Source organism: Anarhichas minor, unplaced genomic scaffold, assembly GCF_050575085.1.
Source record: "Anarhichas minor isolate MPS153535 unplaced genomic scaffold, ASM5057508v1 ptg000033l, whole genome shotgun sequence".
NCBI lineage: Eukaryota > Metazoa > Chordata > Actinopteri > Perciformes > Anarhichadidae > Anarhichas > Anarhichas minor.
The window spans coordinates 5,066,373-5,087,346 of NW_027466479.1; the positions used below are offsets into that span (position 1 = coordinate 5,066,373).

Consider the following 20,974-nt stretch of genomic DNA (forward strand, 5'->3'; position numbering starts at 1 on the left):
CTGTCTGAGTTGATTCTATAACCTGATTCTGTTGGAAACGTTTGAGTTTGAAACTGTTCCCTACTGTCCCTGAACTCATCGCTATCTGTGTGCCTGTTGTTTTGGGGGCCAGGGAAACGGGGACAAAACAAACCTGTAAGTGTTAGGAATAAAGTGCGAATTTAGACCAAAGTCATCTCCTGTGTCTTTGTTGTCTTGATATGATAGAAAACAAACAGCAAGTAGAATACGACTCCCGGAATACACTAAACAGATGATGCAACATTTCTAGTGCATGAATATGAGTTCACAGAGTTCTGAATAAAGTTTTGCAGGTAGTTGTTTCACATAAATAAACTCAGGCCATTTCATAAAAGGTACAAATATATGTGTACTATTTAGTATTTCTGTTATTTGCTAGTGATATTTCTATAATAAACCTGCATTAATCAATATGTTTATGTGAAAAATAACTATACATAATGTGAAAGGGGTTATTCGTTATGATAAACCAACAGACAATTATCAGCTGACTCTGTATAACACCATCCCATCCAGGAGGCAACCTCCAGTTCTGAACAGTGAAGTTGATGCAGAAGTGTCTTTAACCTGCATTCTCTTTACTGTCCACCAGGGGGCGACTCCTCTGGTTGTATAGAAGTCTATGAGAGAATGACTCTACTTCTCTCTTGATTTATTACCAAATATGGTCACTTCCATTTACTGGTTGCAAGTCTTCTTCAATACAGCATGATGTTCATTTAGTAGATTATGCTCCATTTAGAGTCAAACAGACCATAAAGCAGAGTATGCCTTAGGGCGGGGCTACATGGTGATTGACAGGTCGTTACAGAGACGTATACGACGTCTCTACGTCACTCCTCCACAGTCCAAATATGGTCACTTCTGTTCACTGGTTGCAAAAAAGCAAGATGGCGACGGCAAAAAAAATCCAAGATGGAGACGGCCAAAACTTCGAACTCAAGGTTTCAAGACGGCAGTCCACACACTGATGGGTGACGTAGCGATGACTATCTCTACTTCTCATATACAGTCTATGGTCCTGACCGACGGTGTCGTCGCAAACTGAGCGCCCACCCTCCGGTCCCCCCTCAGGTAACATTGTTAACTCTTTCAGCACTGTTAGCAACGTTAGCCGCAAGCCACCGGCTATGCCGTCGCCATGTTGAGAGCCAAGTGGAGGCAATCCCTCGATACATTTACTCTGAATTCCAGTTAAAGCTCCTTTTGAGTAAAAGATTTGAGTACTTCTTCCACAATTGAATTGAACTGAACTGAACCGAACATAGAGCATTCAGCAGCTAAAGAGACAGATCATCTACTCATAAGTTGTAGACCAAAAATACAGACAAAACGAGAGTGAATATAGGCTGCTGTAAAAACACAACTAACAAACAGAAAGTTAGAAACGTTGTGATCTCTGTTAAAGTGCAAAGTTTTAACCAACACACATTGTGGTTTGGGTTAAAAAGGATAAAGGATGTTTTGTGTTTCCGCTGCCCACAAGCCAAAAACAAACCTTTTAATGCTGCTTTAAATTATGTCTCTAGTCAATAACATTCTCACTGAAAGAGTGAATACTTTTTGGTGGATTTTGGCATGAAATGTGTCTAACTCAATTTAATCAAAGCACTCAAACCGTTTCACATGCAGTCAATAAATAGAAATGTTGAGCTGTTCTTCACAATGAATAGAAATAGCCACAAAAAAGAAACATTCTTCAGACACTCGCTGGAGCGCCGACAGAAGCCTCTGACCCGGTCTGTGTAAGTACAGTACTTTTATATTTCAAATCCCCCAAACTGAGTTTTGGTGCTTTCCTGTCTCACTTATCACTTATGATATTTTCATCATTTTCTCATTTCAGAGTAGCTACACTTAACAGGCCGTATCATTCTGACACCATGCTCCAGGGTTAGGGTTTGAATTCAGTAAAAGTAGCAACACCACAGTGTAGAGATACTCTGTTACAAGTAAAACTCCTGCATCCAAAAGCTTACCTAAGTTCAAAAGTATTAGCATCAAAATACACTTTAAGTTCCAAGGGTAAAAGTACTCATTATCCAGAATGAACCATTTCAGAATTGTATATAATATATAGCTGGATTACAATTATTGATGCATTTATGCAGCGTATCCTCGTACAACATTTCCTGTGATATCTTATGAAAACTTACTCCTCATTGTCATATACAGGCAACAAAACCACTTAGTTATGTTTAGGAAAATATTGGGAATTACTTTACGTACGTAAGTTATGTGACAAATAAACCAACGTTGACTTCTTGTTTCACACGGGGAACGAACAGCGTCCTGGAGGACAGACACATCCCCCTCCCGCTCGCCTTGTGTGTGCTTTTGCGGTCTTTATACTTCCTCGTTCACGATTACAGGGAAAAACAAACGGGATTATTTCGTGGGATATCTACAGATTTCAGCACACTATTTTCCGTAGGTTACGAACGCTGGATGAGAAGAGCCTGATTATGATGAATGTGTTCATCACTTTACTGTTGCAGCTACAAGCTGCTGGGTAGCTTATAGAAACCCTAGAAACCCTTTTTATTGTCATATACACAAAATTTGACCTCTGCATTTGACCCATCCCTGTATATAGGGAGCAGTGGGCTGCCAATGACAGGCGCCCAGGGAGCCGGGGGTTCAGTGTCTTGCTTAGGGACACTTCGACATGTGGCACGTCCCAGTCGAGGATCGAACCGTTGACCCTGCGGTTGCCAGACAACCCTCTTAAGCCAGTGACCCACAGTTACGAGGATCAATTAAGCGTTCTTATTTATAGCAATACATCATCATTTGTTTTTTTGCTTGTATTTTGTTTTATTAATCTGAATCTGCAAAGTAATTTAAAGGAATAAATGAATGCAGTCTGAAGTGTAGTGGAGTAGAAGTGCATCTCCCTCTCCCATCGTTCCTTGTCCTGCAATGTTTCTCACAGTTTGGGTTAGTGGAGAGTTGCTGACATGGCGGGAGAAGTTTTAACACACTTAGCTCTACATTCTGACAGTTGTGCACATTCGAGGGGGGGCCTTCTGGGAGGGAACCCCCTGAATGATTCAGGGGGCCTGGAGCGGGACAGGGATTATATATTTAATGTGTTGTTGAGCTCCAAGATTTCTAGCTGCGCCCCTGCACACACTCACAAGTTATTTCTGCCCGGCAGCACCACCGTCCTCCACGCCGCGTTGTTTAGGGAGAGAACCCCCCCCAAAAAAACAACAACAACCTCTTGTCACCCGGCTTCTTCATGCTTCCTCCTCTCCCTCCTCTCTCTCGGCTGCCTCTTCTCCTTGCTCTGTTTTTCATGAGCTTGGATCCAGGGTGATCCAGGGTGATCCAGGGTGGTTCGCATGCTTTGTGAAGTCACACATCTGCCAAACCGAAAAATCCCCCCCCGGCTCCTCCCATCTCCAGTAAATCACACCGAGTGCATCCAACTCCACACACTAACACACAGAGAGAGCCGCAGGGTGCGAATTAGCTCCCTCAGTTCCCTGTCCAACAAATGACTGGGCGCTGACACGTCGAGTCAAACCCACTGGATCGGTCCACCGGGCACCCGTTCTCACCAGTAGCCCGGTAACCTGGAAAAACACACACGCTTTCATCTGAGGCCTCAAATCAAGGCCTCCACGCTGTCATTTAGAGTTTTAATATCACTGTGTTTTCTTCTCAAACACGTTAAACCTCAGATGTTTCACCAGTCGTGTGAAATATGTTCTGGCAGCAGCTGCCAGCTGTGGTGAAATAAAAGGCAGATACGAGGCTTCTGTGTGAAACTGATGATGTGTAGTTGTGACATCCATGAACTGATCCCATGAAGTAGCCTAATGATGCTGCTGGCGGTCCTGGGTGGTTCAGATCTGGGTGGCCCCGTGTGTGTGTGTGTGTGTGTGTGCGTGTGTGTGTGTGCGTGTGTGTGTTTCCAGTCAGTCCCAGTCTCTCTTCTGGGAACTAACATGTCGTAACCCACAGGTCCCTCAGGAGTAACTTCTCCTGCTGCAAGGAGACAAACTCCGTCTCTATAACTCGCACTCCAGCCCGGGCTCCGTCTCCGTGAACCAACCCTCTCTGTTTGCACCTTCGCACGGTCTGCGTGCCAGATGTGATCGAGCCAAATGTTTCGGGAACCGAAAAAAAATGTAAATACCAGGTGTGAGGCAGCCGTGAAATCAGTAGGAGCACAGAGCAGTGTAGAGATGGCAGAGCAGCAAGAAACGTTGTGTAATTGCTTAGTGGGCTTTGTGATCTCAGGGATTCATTTAAATAAAAAAAGTTGCATTTATGAGCCAAATAACCATCTCTTTAGCTTTCATGTCTCTGATCTTAAAGAAACATATAAAAGCACATGTATATACCAGGTTTCACAGGATATATGTTTCAGCAGCAGTAAACACACTATTTGAGAAGAAGCTAAAAAAAAAAAAAAGACGCCAAAAATAGTACGATAATACAATTTGTGTTTACAAAAAATGACATATTTTTCTTAAATTAAATGTATTTTATAAATGGAACATCTCAATAAACCACATTCATACAGAGGTGGATTGTTATCATTTCAACAATAGACAAAATACTTTATTATTAGATATTTTTATTTAATATTTAACCCTCTTTTAAAAGGTATTTTTTAAAGGGAAATATAGGAGAAAAAAACAATTAAAAGTAGCCTTAATCTTAATCTCATTTCCATCATTTCCATTCTTCATTGTTCCTTTGAGATTTCATGGCCTCTGTTTGAAACTAGAGTCTTGTTGCTTTTGTTCTTTTTGAAGACGTTGACATTGCTTGGAACAGTATGTTGAGTTGCAGTTTGTGACCACTAGATGGCGCCTGTTCACTGTAAAAAGATCACGTAGACAGAAGAGACTCAATGGGAACATGAACAGGTCACTTGTTTGTCCTTTCAGACTGGAGATCATCTAGAAATGAAGCACTGATCATATTTATTTTGTCTCTGTGAATATATAAATCAATGTGGTCTTAATTTATAATGATTTATATGAACTCTTCTCCAAACCATTCCATTGCCTATCAATGTGAGTACATAGTATCTGCGTTATGAGTGAAGGAATGTGTTTCTCTTTACTGTCTCATTTAAGACTTGGAGTACAAATTCCGATGTACATAAAGAAATACTTCATACTTCAGAACTACATGACAATGCCTAGGCTCAGACAAACAGGCGTTCTGATGTCAGCATTTAAAAAGCGTAGATGTTTTCACATCTTATCATTTTGTTTCAGTCAGAAATAACAAAATCACGCTCCATCTTCATCCGAAGGCTGAGAAAATAAAAAAAACGTGTGACCTTGCGAATCTCCTTCTTTCTACCACTTTTCTACTAAAATACTAATAAATAAAATCTTGTCTCAAATATGAAACTCTTCTGAAGTCGATCACAGGAAAGCACTTTGTTTTTTTGTATTTCACTTGAGCTGAAGCCTTTTAAAGCAAAGACACGTGTTCATAAGCTGAAGGTGGTCCGTCGGTAAAGACACACACTTGTCCTTCCATCTGCTCTGCGTCTCTGTTATCATGAATGGAAATGAGCTGCTCCTAAATTGGAGAGTCAGTTGGCCTGTTTTGCTGTATTTCACATGTAAATTCTGTCTCAACAGTTAAACTGTGTTGTCAAACCGGTACAAACATGTCACACTGGTTTGAGTTATTATGAATATATATTAAAATAGCTGGGCAAACAGCTCACTATTAATGAGTTGTTTAGTTGATCTGTTAGTGTACAGGACCTGTACCAATAAAGACTCCATTACAAGTAAAAGTAAGTCACTGGATTTAAAATCCTGTTTAAGTAAATGTAGGTACATATCAATATTAGCATCAATAGTAAAACTATGGTTTCTGCAGAAATGACCCTGTGACCTATCATATATGACATTATTGATTATTAATATGATGGATGAAGCTGCTCGAGGCGGAGCTGGTTTTAACTTATTTACTAGAACTTTTAGTCCAGTGGTTTCCAAACAAGGGGTCGGGCCCCTCCAACGAGTCACCAGATAAATCTGAGGGGTCGTGAGATGTTTAGTGGGAGATTCATGATTTGGACTTTTCTTTAACCATTTTGTAAAAAATAAAGCTGTCACAGAAGTTGAGAGGTAAATGTGTCTTTGGTGGAACTGCTTAAATCTCACAGACATCTGAAACGTGACAAGGAGCCCAAAATTAGAGGTAAAAAAAAAATCATGTTTTTTTAATGTAAAATCTTAATCTGAAACACAACTTTACATAAATGTAGAGCAGTAAAACATGTAATATATTCCTCTGACAGGTACAGGTGTAAATGGTAACATGTACCTCAAAATTGTACTCGTACAGGGTTTAAGTAAATGTACTTAGTTACTTCAATCTGGTTTTACTAAAGGGACGGTGTGTAGAGTTGCAACCAACTGAAAACCCCTCTGCTCACTCCTCCTTTTCGTGACTCCGGCAACGTGAAGCGCAGAGTGTAAAACCGCTGTAACCCCCTCAGTGGCCTTCCATACCATAATAAGACTACTTTAAGAGCAGCGGAGGTCAGACAGCGGCTGGCGGAAACAAGGTTTCACGAGCCTGTCGTAGAACTACGGTGGCCTCCGGGTAACACTACGTCTGGAGCCAGTGTTTAGTTTGTCCATTCTGGGCTTCCGTAGAAACACGGCAATGCAACATGGTGGACTCCATGGAAGAGGACCCGCTCCCTATGTAGACATGAAGGGCTCATTCTAAGCTGACCAAAACACAATGATTCTTAGTTTCAGGTGATTTTACACGAATAAAAACATAGTTATGAATATCATATAACATTTCTGCTATTAGATTCCCCTGAAATGCTACACACTGATCCTTTCAACATGTCAGAAGTTCTGTATTTATGTGGAAACCCAGTGTCTCTCCAGACTGTCTCCCAGTATCCAGACACAACGCCCCCCCCCACCCCCGGTGGCTGCGCTGATGCAGGCAGTCCCTCTGTAGCTATAGAAACAAAAGCCGTGGCGTGTGGTAGGTGGCCCGGCTGCTTGCGGCCGGCTGGCTGGATGGCGGGTAGTCTTGCTGGCTAATCACCGCAGCCCTGGTGTGATGTCTGTTGCCATCGCGCTCTCCACTGCAGCCAAGAGGAGCGGGACTCTTTGCGTATTTCTGGGCCTATAGGCCGACCAGACCTGCACAAACACAGTGCCAGCCAATCTCAACCCGACTCAGACACACTGCGCCTCGATCCAAAGCCACCCGAGTGTAAACTGTGTGCAGCCAAGCCCACCGCACTCCACCCGGCCCCAACCCAGCATTTGATATTTAATACTGGAGACACCAACACTCTCCCCGACGGAACTGCAAAACAGTGGAAGAAATCATCATAATTGTAGGCGGCAGGATGGCCCCCGTGGGTAGAGGGTGGCGTCTCGTATCTAAAAAGGTCAAACTCTTGGTCACATCGACAGCTGACTTGTCTGTCAGTCAAAGTCTTAAAGCAGGAGTCTAGACCACAAACCACTCAGTGTTAGAAGCTGTGGACAGCAAAGAGCCAAAACCATGAATCACAAATATATCCAAGTGTAAAAGACAATAATTCAAATAACTAGTACTAACTAATAGGGGCTTTTTTTCCGTCTTTGAGCAGAGGGGAAAACTAGGCAGCCAAAAACCTTCTATGTCAGGCAGTTTTTTAAGTTTTTATTTTAGGTTCAGTGGGACAGAAAAGTCCTGGCTGTGAAACTGGCCAACTAAACACTTCAGAGTCAGAGTCACCTCAATCCGCCAGTACAGCGACTATAACTCGTCTCTGAGGCACGAAGGTGTCGACGTACAACAGGGGCCTCGCATGCCTGAAGACAGCACGGTAGACTATACATGTCAGTCCGAATATATACATTACATTCAAACAATAAAAACAAGGAGGATGAGGGGAAAGAAGGCTGCGAGTCGTGTCCAATAGGAAACAGAACCGGAGAAGAGGACGGTGTGACGAAGAACAGAACCAGGAGGGAGAAAAGGAGAGGACGATGCAGGAAAAGGAAGCAAGGAGATAAATGAAGGAGATAGTAAACAAGTAGGCAGCTTTGCATCCAAGCCGCAGACTTTCACAGGAGCAGCGAACCGAAACCCGAGCAGCTCGTTAGTATTTTCATTGGCCCGTCTCTGAGCCGGCTGCTGCCGACTTTGACATACTTTTCTGTCTCTGCCGTCAACAGACTTTAAAAACCGTATGAATGAGGCACTGTGAGATTGTGGGAGGCGACTGGCCTGTTAGCATCACCATCACTACTCAGTGCAATTTGGCCTCTACTTCAGTTTGCTGGGAGTGATTTACAGTCAGTGAGAACGTAGACTAAGCATCCTGAATAGGAAGCATTTACCAGGGACGTATGCTACTTTGTGGCATATTCTTATTTCTACACTGTTCATACTCAGAGCACTTGTCTCTTGGTTTTATTTTCATTTCAATCCTACTTCTGCATCTTGTATGTGCATTGGTTGCTCACTGTGTGCTGTATTATTTCTACGGTTAGTCTTACCCTTACTAGTTTGTCAGCCACTTTATATAATAAGTAACATGGTAGTATTTGGGGGATTTGTAGCAGATAAAAAACTTTACTTTATTAAAAAAAAAGAATTGTAAAGTTTTTTGGAAAGGTCCAAAAATATTTGAATGCTGGTATGAACACAAAATATCCATATCTGATGGGAGAGGTGCAGAAACGTTTGATCTGGCAATAGTCTTTGTAGAAGAGATACTTTTGTTGATCTGATGAATTTAAAGGGAAGCTTTGGTATTTTTTTAACCCTATTTTCCCATGTTTTTTGTGTCTAAGTGACTAATGGAGAATGTTAAGCTGATTTCCACAATGTGGACACAATGTGAGAATTCAGAATAAGACACAAGATACACAATAACACACTGAGCGGATCAGCCCCAGAAAAGGTTTTATTTGTCTCTATGCTTCTCTCCGTGATGTTGTCAGACACTTCTAATAACAACCTGAGCCAGTCAGTGGACGAGCGGTTACACAGGAGCCTGTTTATCGGCTGCCGGCTGCAGCATCTCCTTCAATACTGAAACAGTTTCTCAAACTGTCACTTAGACACAAAAACATGGCAAAATATTGTTGAAAGTCAAATATTCTGCTCTGAAGGAATTAATCTAGTTCGTCGGTCCGTTGCTTTTTGAAAGAAACAGATCTGATAAAGCCACACATAGGCTCCCTGTCCTGCACAGAACAACACACACAGTTAGTCAGCAGCTGAAGACCATCATCACAGAGATCTTACTAAAAAACGTGAATTTGGGATTTGTTAAGTGGAAGAAAAATGACTCCAATGTCTTGATAATGTTAATATGCTAATTTATTTATTCAGGATAAGCCCTTTAAGATGGTTCCTCTGGTTTTTGAGGGGGAGTGCCTACACTTGATACAAACTATCAAAGCAACAACATTGAAGTGGTAACAGATAAAACTAAAACAGAATACACAAAACTAGTAAATATATTAAACTCTTTGAAGAAGAGATGTTCATTCATGTCACTTAAGATGCTCCACTTTGTTCTCCAGTTAGTCGCTAATTCTGTCAGCCGCTTGGTGCTGTACAGGTAGTGCAGTTGAATAAAGGTCGACGTGGACCCAGAACCTAGACGCTAGCTAAGAGGCCGGTGAATCAGGAGGCCACAAAAACATGAGATACCAACACAGCTTCATGTCGGCGGAATGTTTAAGAAGGACTTTTTCTGACTCCTAGTGGCCAAAACAATCTAACCAGCTTTATTTAAGCAGTATTCATTCCCCACATAACCCGCTTGTAAGTAACCCTGGGAAATGTAGGAGATCATTTAAAGGGCCAGTGTGTAGCATTTAGGGGAACCTATTAGCAGAAATGGACAATTATATTCATACTTATGTCTTCAAGAGTCGTCGTGTTTTCGTTAGCTTAAAATGATTCCTTCATATCTACATATAGGGAGCGGGACCTCTTGTCCACCATGTTGCACCGTCATGCTTCTACAGAAGCCCAGAACGGACAAACCAAACACTGGCTCCCACACACTTGTGAAACTGCGGTAACGGGAGCTGCAGAGGGCAAAGCCGCGGTACCACCAGCCTCCTTCTGACTCCTGTTGCTCCTAAAGTGTTATTATTGTAAGGATGGCCTCTGAGGAGGCGAATGGCGTTACTATGGTTTTGTACTCTGCCGCTCACGTTGCCGCAGTCTTGGAAAAGGAAGTGTGAGTATTTAGTTGGTTGCAATCTGCAACAACAGGCCCCAAACCACACTGAACCGTGTTGCCCGCAAAAACTATTGTTGTCATGCAGTTTTTCCTGAATTTTTTGAAGCTCGCCCGCCTGCAGCGGCTGCGTCTCGGTGTGATCAGGCCCTCATCACGTTAGGCTGAAGGAACCGCGACATATCGCGGATATCCTCTGACATACAGGCCACAGGCGCTGTGTTGCTGTGTTGCTATATTGACTGAGTTGACGGAGCGGTCTGGGTATTTGGGGGAGTGTAGTATGGGAGGAAGCGGCTGCATGGTGCCAATAGGAATAGGAAGAGGGAGTTCCTCCAGAGATAGACGGAGGAGGCTGTTAACACATACACACCGAGCTCTGTATAGACTGACACCGTTCCACACATACCTCCAGTCTGACTGACTGACTGCTGGCTGCTCCATTCTGTAATCCCCCCCCCACACACACTCCATCACACCTCCCCTTCTCCTCCTCTCCCCTCTCTTGCCAACTCACACTTCTCTCCTTCACTCACTGACTCCTCTCGGCTGTGTACTCGGCCTCTCTGGGTTCCCTTGCTCATGTTCTTCTTCTGCCTCTTCTTCTTCTTCTTCTTCTTCTTCTTCTTCTCTCCAGTACAGACTTGGCACAGGGCTGCAAATAGAGTTCAAATATAACCCTCACAATCCTCCCTGCAGTCCCTCTTCCTCTCCAGGGACTCAACTCTATCTCTCTCCACATTAAAGCTTTATTTAATGGGACTGCGTTGTCTCTCTGCAGAAGAGCTGACTCGCACGTAATCAAACGCTTTTGTTCCACGTTCCCACCGCTCGGCCACGTGGAGAGAGTTGTTTTCGCGCGGTTCGTTATGCAGAGTGATGATCTGCGGAGGTTCATCAGCGACAAAACTATTGCGTGAAGGAGCAAAAGACACGTGGTAATCATTCCGAGCGCCTAGGACAGATTCTGAAGCCTTTTGAAACCGTTTTGGTAAAGATCTCCCACCACACTGACACACACAAGGAAAATGGACGAATCTCTTTGTCCTTTTTCTGTCCATCATGTGTTCAGGAGAGGGACATCATTCTGTCCCCTCCTGCTCTCTGGGATCATTAATACGGCGTAATGACAACATTATCGGGTATAATGAGTGATCTCTGATCTCTGACTCACAGTCATTTTCTAAAAGCTCTGTTTTCCTCGTCCACAGAAAAACAGCAGGCTTTGCAGAGGAATCCATGCTGGTCGGCCATTTTCAGGCATCAAAAACACCAGCTCAGTGCAGACGGAGGGTCGAGAATTTGGTTCAAGTCAACCGTATTACAAAGAAGTCATTGGTAGTTTTGGTTTTACTTGCCCAGGTTTTGTGATCTGCTCATTTGAATTTTTCTTGGACACAACTTGATGGTGAGCAGAGAGATATGAAACAGGATCGAAGTAAATCTCAAACAAAAACACACACATCAAAATAATACATACTGACAAAATATAGGAATGTCAGCAAGTCAGAGCAGAGACATGAAGCCCAAAGCAAAAGAAAGGACAAGAACTAGGTACAATAAATGAAACTAAATATAAAAAAAGACAAACTAAATTGTTTTTATTTAACCAGGAGAGAGAAATCCACGTTGACTTATTTGTCGAGTAACTTGCGAACTACAGCGACGACACTTCCTTAGTTATTTTAACCCAAATGATGATCTAAACCTAACTAAGTAGTTCTGTTGCCTAAACTTAATCAAGTATTTCACGATCTTTTCCTAAACCTCACTAAGTAGTTTCCTGTGAAGATGGAAGTTTTATTTTGAAAAGACTTTCGTAGAAAAACATATGAAAAATGAGGATTCACTTTTCATAGAATATCATACAAACCGTTGTCTGAGGATGTGTTGAAAAGTGACAACACTTGAAAGTCGATGTCAGTCCCTCAGCTCCTCAGTCAAATATCATAACGTTTGCATTCATAATATTCATAACACTAGCCACTCTGTACTTGCATCCTCTCATCGTGTGCTTTCTTACAAATCTTCCCCTTGCACGCTCACATTCTAATTCACACATTGATCCTCACTGACTTGTCTACTGCTTGCTCATGTTTTACTTTAATAAACTGCCACCAGTGATCAACACAGGACCATTGACAGCTTGTGAGGTGGCTATTTATAGATAGCTGCAGGCTGTTATTCAGACACTTCTTGGTCTGACTGTATGCAGATGGAGCTGCTCGGGAGCTGTCCTCCTCCCCGACATTCAAATGAGCCCAGAATGTCCCCCGTGACCTCCCGCAGCCTAATAACAAGCTAATGGAAATAGCTCTGCCGCCCCTCTTTCTTTCCTCTACACATTTGTTTTCCTTTTCAGGAACCCCGCTCTTTCCTCCCCTTCAACCTTCCCCTACTTGTCCCCCTCCTCACCCTCCTCCCCCATTTCTTCCATGGCCTCATCCTCCCCTCTTTCCTCCCGTTTCTGTCCTCTCTCTCTCCTCCCCGGTGCAGGAGCGTGTTAATCCCATTACACGTGTGTGAATACCAGCTGGAGGAGAGCGGGAGAGAGAGAGAGGGGGGGGGGGGGGGGGGGAGAAGGGAACAGAGAGTGTTTGTGTCCGAGTAGGACTGACTGCATACTCTGCCACTGCGTCTGGTTGATGCAAAATCCCCTACTGCAACTTAGTGCCGGTAATACAATGAAATGCATTATGATGAAGTGTGATGTGGGAGTGTTTCACTTTTCAGCTCGAGAGGAGAGCAGAGGACGACTTAAATCCGATTTATTTGTTCCTTATTTATTATTATTAAGTATTTAAGTGTCTGCAGTGGTGGAATGTAGCTAAGTACATTTACTTAAGTACTGTGCTTTGCTTAAGTATTTCCTTTAAACTACTTCATAGGTTTTACTATTACTATTACTACTACTACTACTGCTGCATTTACTTGACAGCTTTAGTTACTTTTCAGATTGAAACACAGAAAAGCTTATAACGAGTGACTAAAATGTATCTATTGTTAAAGGAGCAGTGTGTAGTATTTAGTGGGATTTATTAGCAGAGATGGGATATAATATTCATAACTGTTTTCATTCATGTATAATCACCTGAAACTAAGAATCATTGTGTTTTTGTTAGCTTAGAATGAGTCCTTCATATCTATATATGGAGCAGGTCGTCTTCACAGAGTCCGACATTTTGCACCGCCACGTTTCTACGGTAGCCCAGAACGGCCAAACCAAACACTGGCTCCGGAGAGAGCCTTTCACATTACCTGAAGGCCACCGTAGTTCTCCAAACACGCACTTGTAAAGGGAGGGGCGGGAGGAGGGCTATTCACCACGAGATGTCGCTGAATCCTACGCACTGCTCCTTTAAGGTTTGAACTACCAAATAGTGACGTGTGCACTTCAAATTATCTTCACCTTAATCATCTGCAACGATGTTATATTATAATAATCGCATCACAGTACATAATGGGGTAGCATTACAATAAGAGGCGCCTTTCAAAGTACTATTACTTTTGTTCAAGTTCAAGTGCTTTTTGTATATATTTGTATACTTTTTGAAGGACTTTTGCTGTGAGATATTGCTACTTTTACTCAAAGGCACAATGAGTAGGACTTTTCTAAAAAACAATGTTTAGATAATAAAATATCATAAAACTGATAAAGTAATCCCTCTGAAGCATCACTTCTGACCCACTAGAAGTGTATGTCTGTATCTGGGATCCTGCCCTCTGACATTTTTGAAATTATTGATTTATTGTTATTGACGCATTCAGCAAAATTTTGCTAAAATTGTGTGGAAGTTTAGAACGGTATAAAATGGAAATACCACAAGTACCCTTAAACTGTATTACAATACTTAAGTAATGCTTACTACCTCAGAAAAAAGGTCAAATACAGCAGTACGAGTCAATTTCTCTTATTGTGACTCCGTTCAAGCGCCCAGGAGGTGTCTTCCAGTTTCAAACCGCTTCAAATTCCACGTCCCATGTTTTAAAGCTGCTTGTGTTGGTTCTGAAGTGACCCGGCTCCTCTTCATGATTCAGGGCCTGTCGCTGGGATGTCGGGGAGGGTGACGAGGACGGGAGCTAGACAGGGCAGACAGGCCCAATGTGGCTCCTGAGGAGTTCAAGCGCCAAGAAAATAAACAAGCCTTTTGATCACAAAGGGCCCATTCACTCTCTCTCTCTCTCTCTCTCTCTCACTCACTCTCTTTCTTTCTTTCTCTCCCCCTCCCCCTCTACTGATCCCCGGTAGATTCTCCTCAGCTCTCCTCTCCTGACCTCTGTCTTTCCCTTCTTTTAAAAAACCTCTCCACGTGTCTCTTCCCACCGTTTTTCCATCTTCTCTGTACGTGTCCCGCTGCTTTGTGTGTCAGACAAGAGCAGCAGCGAGACAGACAGACAGGCAGACATCATCTGACCAGCCAGCGGGCAGACAGACAGACACACACACACACAAGGGCCTCCTTATTCCACAAACATAAGCTCATGGTGCAGAGCAGAGGAACACAACATGGAAAATGTCTTCATCACTCCGAAACAGGCAGAAACTTTCCCCTCCGGCCACTCGAGCGCGTTCTGCTGTCATGAACACACGAGCGACCTCGTTTTGACTCAACTGCTGTGTGTGTGTGTGTGTGTGTGTGTGTGTGTGTGTGTGTGTGTGTGTGTGTGTGTGTGTGTGTGTGTGTGTGTGTGTGTGTGTGTGCGTGTGTGAGAGAGAGAGTGCTTTCTTATGCATACAGATGGGCTGGTGTGAAAAGGCCTCTCCCATTACAGTTTTGTTGTCGAGACCGAGCGCCGCTCGCTCTGAGGTGTGGCTCGGTTTGCACCATTTGCCCCCTCGGGCCTATTTTACCATTTTAAAAACACGGCAGATTTCCTCGGATAGAAAACACTTAACCTATAGAAGGAAAGAAAACAAAGACGTGACCGTAGCTCTATTTGGGACTTTGCTAATGGGACCGAACCCCAAAAAACAAAGTAAAGGTACATTTCAGTGTTTTTTCCCCAAACACACATAAAAAGCACAGGGTCAAAATCAACAGAATTTGGGTCAACGTAATAAGGCTTTACTTTACTTTACATGGTAGAAAAACACTCACAACTATGGGTTGTAGTTGGGGTTATGTTTTTATGTTACTGCTACTAAAATACGGTATGGTTATGAAACGTTATAATCCACTCAACCTCTTTTAAAAAGCATATGCAACTATTTTTGTTACTGATTGTAAATAATATGTGTACCAATTGCCGTTTAAAATGGTATGTACACATACTTTTGTCAAAAAAAACAACTATTTTTTCAAGTTTTAAGGTAAAACTTAGTTTGGGTAAATAACCCAACAGTGACATAAAAATAATAGTGAAACTGTGTCAAAGCAGCCCATTGACATTGGGTTAAGTTAATGATCCCATCTAATGAGCAACAGCACTGAAACCAAAATACGAGCATAATCACCAAAACACCACCGGTCACACGTCTTTAAGAACATCCTCATTCATGAAGTCCTGTTTGCTGATGAGGAGCATTACCACCTCAGTAATGAACCGATGGCCACTCTGGTGACGTGTTAGTCCCAATCAGCCCACCAATTCACACGTATGTGGCCGTCAGGTCTCCCGCTGAGCTTTTGTTGCCGTTGCTTTTGTTGCCGTTGCTTTTGTTGCCGTTGCTTTCGCATGCGGCCGGGTGTCTGCATCACAGTCTGCTCGGTGACCCTCCTGTTGCATCAACAAGCTATTATTTCCACTTTTCAACCGGCCAGCGAGGACACAGCTCGACTTCAAGTCGTCTTGTTGTGAGTGAAGGAATTGGCCTCAAAACATAGGGACTTGAACGGAAGTTATTTAGCACAATATTCCCATCATCACACTTAGGGTGACTTTGTTTTCCCTCCAAATCTGTGTTCTGTTGTTTTTGGAACTGATTTGTCTTGCAGGAATACTTTCTGCAACATTTTGTTATTTATTTTTTTAGATTTTTGAAACAAAAAGGCGGTAAACACAGTGGCTCATATCTTATACATAAGACAAATACAAAAGTGCAAAATACACAAAGCAAGATACTGGTTCTAGGCAAATATATTAATGAATATGAATGTTAATTACTCGTTCATGTCCAATCATTTTAAACCAGTCTGGAACTTCTTGCTGTAATGCAGAAAAGCAACGTTCAACCAGCCACTTTAGTACCGCATCAGACTAACTCTCCTATATCGCCCCAACGTGCTGCGAAGAGTCTTTAGACATAAAGCAGTGAACATTAAAGAATCAACACTTTTATTTTATTTTAATATAAACTACTGTTTTTTGAATGCAGGTTTGGTGGGAAGATGTATTTTGGTTTATATATAATTCTCGCCTACACGTATCTGTGTCTGCAGTAAACACTAAATCTCTCTAACGAAACCAGAAATTTGCATTATATCATTATTAACTAGGAATCTTTTCTGGTAAACTGGTTGCACTTTTGATAGTCTTTCAGTTGCAGAGCAGATTAGTGAGTACCTGCTCCTCTTTGGGTGCGTTGGACGTAGAAAAGGTTTCCTAAAGCCTGGTGGATGCAAGTTTGTTGGTGGAGTTGAAACAAACTGATGTCGTCATGCTGAGCGGCAGACCAGACACGACGGGATCGTTCACACTTCACTTCCTCGAGGTGTTTGTCCCGACGTGTCCTCGGGTGGAGCAAAAGGTCAGCAGCAGAGCAGAGAGAGGAGAAAAGTGACAACCTCACGCATGTAGAGCTGAATCAATTAGTTCCTTTTCACAGCAGACATTTTGAATGTTGTAATGTCCGAAAAAAACACGAGTTAATAACATTTAGAATAGCTCTGTTCTATTCAAGTGTCCCATTCTGCACAATACCCTGAAGCTGAAGCAGCTAAATGGAATTCAGCCATTATTAATGTGTTAGCTACATGTACTATTCATACTGTGATATGTCAATGTGTCTTCTGTGATTCATCTCTGAGTTGATTTTCATTTTCAAAAGGTAAAATTCCACTTCTCGGGTGTGAATATTTGCTTGTATTCTTAGTCTGATAGTGAACTGTTTGTCCGACAAAAAAACCCAAACATTTTTAAGATGCAATTTCTTCTTTAAACAATTAAAAGGGAAGTTTGACATTTTAGGAAATACATTTATTTGATTTCTTGCAGAGAGTTAGATGAGAAGATCGATACCACTCTCATATCTGTTTGTTCAATATGAAGCCAGAGCCAGCAGCCGGTTAGCTTAGCTTTAGCTTAGCTTAGCACAAAGACTGGAAATGGGGGGAAAACCACGACGTATTAGGAAATGACAAATAACTTGTTAAATTAGTGAGCTGGTCGGCGTATTTTATTACCCGTGGACAGAGCCAGGCTAGCTGTTTCCCTCTGCTTCCAGTCTTTATGCTAAGCTAAGCTAAGCTAAACAGACGCAGCAGCTGTCGCCTCAAATTGAGGAGACAGACAGACGAGGGGCATCAATCTTCTCATCTAACTCTTAGCAAAAATAAAGCAAAACATGTCAAATGTCAAAACTATTCTGTTAATTCAACAGATGGATCATCATAAACATAACACACACACACCTGTAGATTCTTTGTCAGAGGTTTTGTGGTGAAGGTGTTAACGAATCATCATGCGGGGCAAGCAGGAGGAGAACTGCTGAGGAGAGGAGGAAGTGAGGTAGAGGAGGAGAAGATGAGAGGTGTAGGCCAAAATGAAGTAGGAGGTGATGGTTACAAAACTGAGGAGGATGAAGGATCCACGCAGAGCAGAGGAGTGAAAGAGCAGTAGGAGTGTGATATACGGGGGCAAGGAGGAGAGGAAGTGGAGGAGAGGAGGAGGCAAAGGAGTGACAGCAGAAAGAGATGTTTTTTTCTGTTGTATTTTTATTGTACCACTCTGTGTGTGTGTGTGTGTGTGTGTGTGTGTGTGTGTGTGTGTGTGTGTGTGTGTGTGTGTGTGTCAATCGCATGAAATACTTCACCCACCGGCTGGCCTTCACCTCCCACACACTGCCACTCAAAGTAAATGAGCAGAGCAGAGGATGGAGGGAGGGAGGGATGGGTGGATGGACGGGAGACAGAAACAAGTGTGATGACTGATTGGGTAAGAAAGAAAGAGTAAGGGGAAAAAGGAGCTACCTTCAATCCACACTTATTCTTCTCCACTTCACTTCCTTCCCATGCGCACTTCGGCTCAGCCCGCTCCTCGCTCTCCACTTTACGCTCTTGAGTAATTACCGCTACTTTCTTTCAACTCCACTCTCTCTCTCTCGCCCTCTCTCTCTCTTTATCTGCTGCCTCCTCAGAGCTGATGCAAGTGCTGAAGGGCCCTTCATTAGAGAGGGAGAAGGGAGTGTGGGAGAAAAGAGATGTATGTGTGTGTGTGTGTGTGTGTGTGTGATGAGCCCATAATGCTAATAAGACCTCTCATAATTATAGTCTATGCACATGGCCACCGTCCGTTCCTGCGGGATAAAGGACACCTGTTGATTGGCCCTTTCCATTCCTTCCTTCCCCGTGTGTGCATGGCGGATGGCGGCGGCTCCCTGGCCGCTTCTCCGTCGCAATTTACAGGTAAACACGGCACCTCGCGGCTGCAGCGGGTCTCCACGGCAACGCCGTGACGCGCCAACCGGGAGCGAGCGGGGCGACAAACTGGAGGCAGCGGCGACGGTAACTCCGGGCAGCAGAGCAGCGACTGGTCCTCATCGAAGATCGTCTATCAAGATGATGAGCTACTCGGAATAAAATAAAAAAAGGGATTAGTGATTTTATTTAATTAACACGCAAACATAAACCAAACTGCAGCAGACACGTGTTTGTGTCTTTACATACACAGTGTGTTTTATTCATGTTATTTATATAATTAATTGAATTAGCTTTTTATTTATTGAACTGATTGGGTCGTTATTGGCAGCATCACTGTTTGCCACTTGTTCACGCACACGATAGGCTCCCTGAAACGTTTAGTCCACAGGTGTAGTTGACCATCCTACTTCAACTAAGTCAGAAACTAATTTGCTTATCCATTAATAATTTTGAAACCATATTACATCTTATCTGTTTTTTATGGCTGAAACTTTTTTTGCAACATATACTACCATAACTTTCTAAGATTAATTGTTGCACTTTTATCTACTCCCTGATCCCCCCCCCCCCCTCCCTCCCTCCAGAAAGGAAAACTGAATCCACCATGAACATTCACACTCCATAAACGATCTTTGGCAACAAGTGGGCGTTCAGTTCCTCACCCCTTCCCTCCCTCCGTGGGTCAGCGTGGGCGGCCCCGTGTGGCAGGAGGAGAGCGAAACACGACACCCGACAGAAGAAGGGGGGGTTGAGAGAACACGAAGTGAGTGCAGTGGAAAAAGAAAAAGTCTGCCGGAGAAAGAGAGGGGCAGAGAAAGAGCGGAGTTGGTTTGGTTTTTTTGTTCCTTTCAGAAGCGCCGCTGTTGTGACTGTCGGTGAGGATGGTGATGTGGAGGAGGAATCGACCATGCGACATCGTTTCAACAGACGGGATGAACGTTTAGACTCGTCGCATTCCGCTGCTCCAGTACGACCGACGGCAGCACGACTCCTCCAAACTTCGACCTGCGCCATTCAGACCCGGGCGACTGGATCCCCCCCCCCAGAGGCTCGGGGCAACTTTTGGCATCAGACGCTGCGTACAGATATTGCGAAACAAAACTTTTTCAACAAACGCTGATGTGTCGAGATAAAACGCAGAAGCGTATGTGAAGTTAGCTGGTTTCTTTTTCAACTTAAAAACGAGCACATTGTCGGGGCAGGTTATTTTCTAACGAGCCACTTGTGAGAACAACACCGGAGGAAGGAGTGGGGTGTCACTGCTAACTCGGCTAGCTCACTTGGCTAAACGCGAGCTAAAGTTACGAGTCGACGAGCAAAGTGACCGAAGCAACGCGCCGAAGACGACAGCGAAGATGAAGACCCCGGCAGACCCCGGTGAGTTGACGGTTCACGCTTCTTGGCTTCAACTTTTTAGACGCCGCCGTTGTTCTTCAAGTGAAAACAACAGCGCCTAGCTTCAGCGGCTAGCTGGTTAGCACGCCAACCAAACTCTCCGCTCCAGGGGAAAGTGTGACAAAATGATGGCGCTAGGGTGGATCCATCCGAGCCTCATGTTATTGTTTCAGCTAAAGTTAAAACAAAATAGAGTCCAGCTCACGGGCAAGTTTATTTCCAGATAAAGCGGATCGATACAACCGTAAATGCAATTTTTAAAAGTTATTTGCACGATATTTAAGTTGAAGCTACTATGCTGAGCTATTTACAGTGAGGACATGAGAGAGTTAGCAGCATGATGTTCCGGATCAGTGGGAAGCAGTCAGAGCCGGGGCCACACTGACCCTGACTGCGATAGTGGTGCAGTTAACATTTATTTCATGTCCCACTTCAGACGACTCAGCTTTAGTTTAGCTTTTAACCAACACCACATGGAACAACTATGAGTGACTGAAAGTTGATAGTGCACATGCACAATTTATTTGTACATCTACAGGAGACAGGGAAAGAAATGGATTAAAAGAGACATGACTATAACGGATTTTTTAAAATGTAAATGTATATTGCAGGAGAAATATAAATAGTTAACTGGAAGAGTTGATAGTTGCTTTGAGAAGAGAGATATTACTTCTGTGTATGAAGTGTGTTGGCTAAGCTAATTGTAAGATATTTATTTTAAGGAATTGACACACATGATTGGTGTTCACTGTGGCGTTTTTTT

At 43.2% G+C, this 20,974-nt stretch overlaps 1 protein-coding gene and 1 long non-coding RNA gene across 2 annotated transcripts in view; one reads left to right on the forward strand and one right to left on the reverse strand.

Annotated features, from left to right (window-relative positions):
- Nucleotides 1-15,293: 15,293 nt before the first annotated feature.
- On the reverse strand, nt 15,294-20,579 carry LOC142965513 (uncharacterized). Its single transcript, XR_012957684.1, has 2 exons — nt 19,479-20,579; nt 15,294-18,962 (listed from the first exon to the last, which is right to left on the reverse strand). It is a non-coding gene; the product is annotated as an uncharacterized LOC142965513 (long non-coding RNA).
- Nucleotides 19,446-20,974, forward strand: part of LOC142965512 (ETS domain-containing transcription factor ERF-like) — a 35,078-nt gene continuing 33,549 nt past the window's right edge. Inside the window, exon 1 of the mRNA XM_076106486.1 lies at nt 19,446-20,193. Within this exon, the coding sequence (XP_075962601.1) occupies nt 20,172-20,193 (22 nt within the window). The 5' untranslated portion in view covers nt 19,446-20,171. The remainder of the gene's footprint in view (nt 20,194-20,974) is intronic.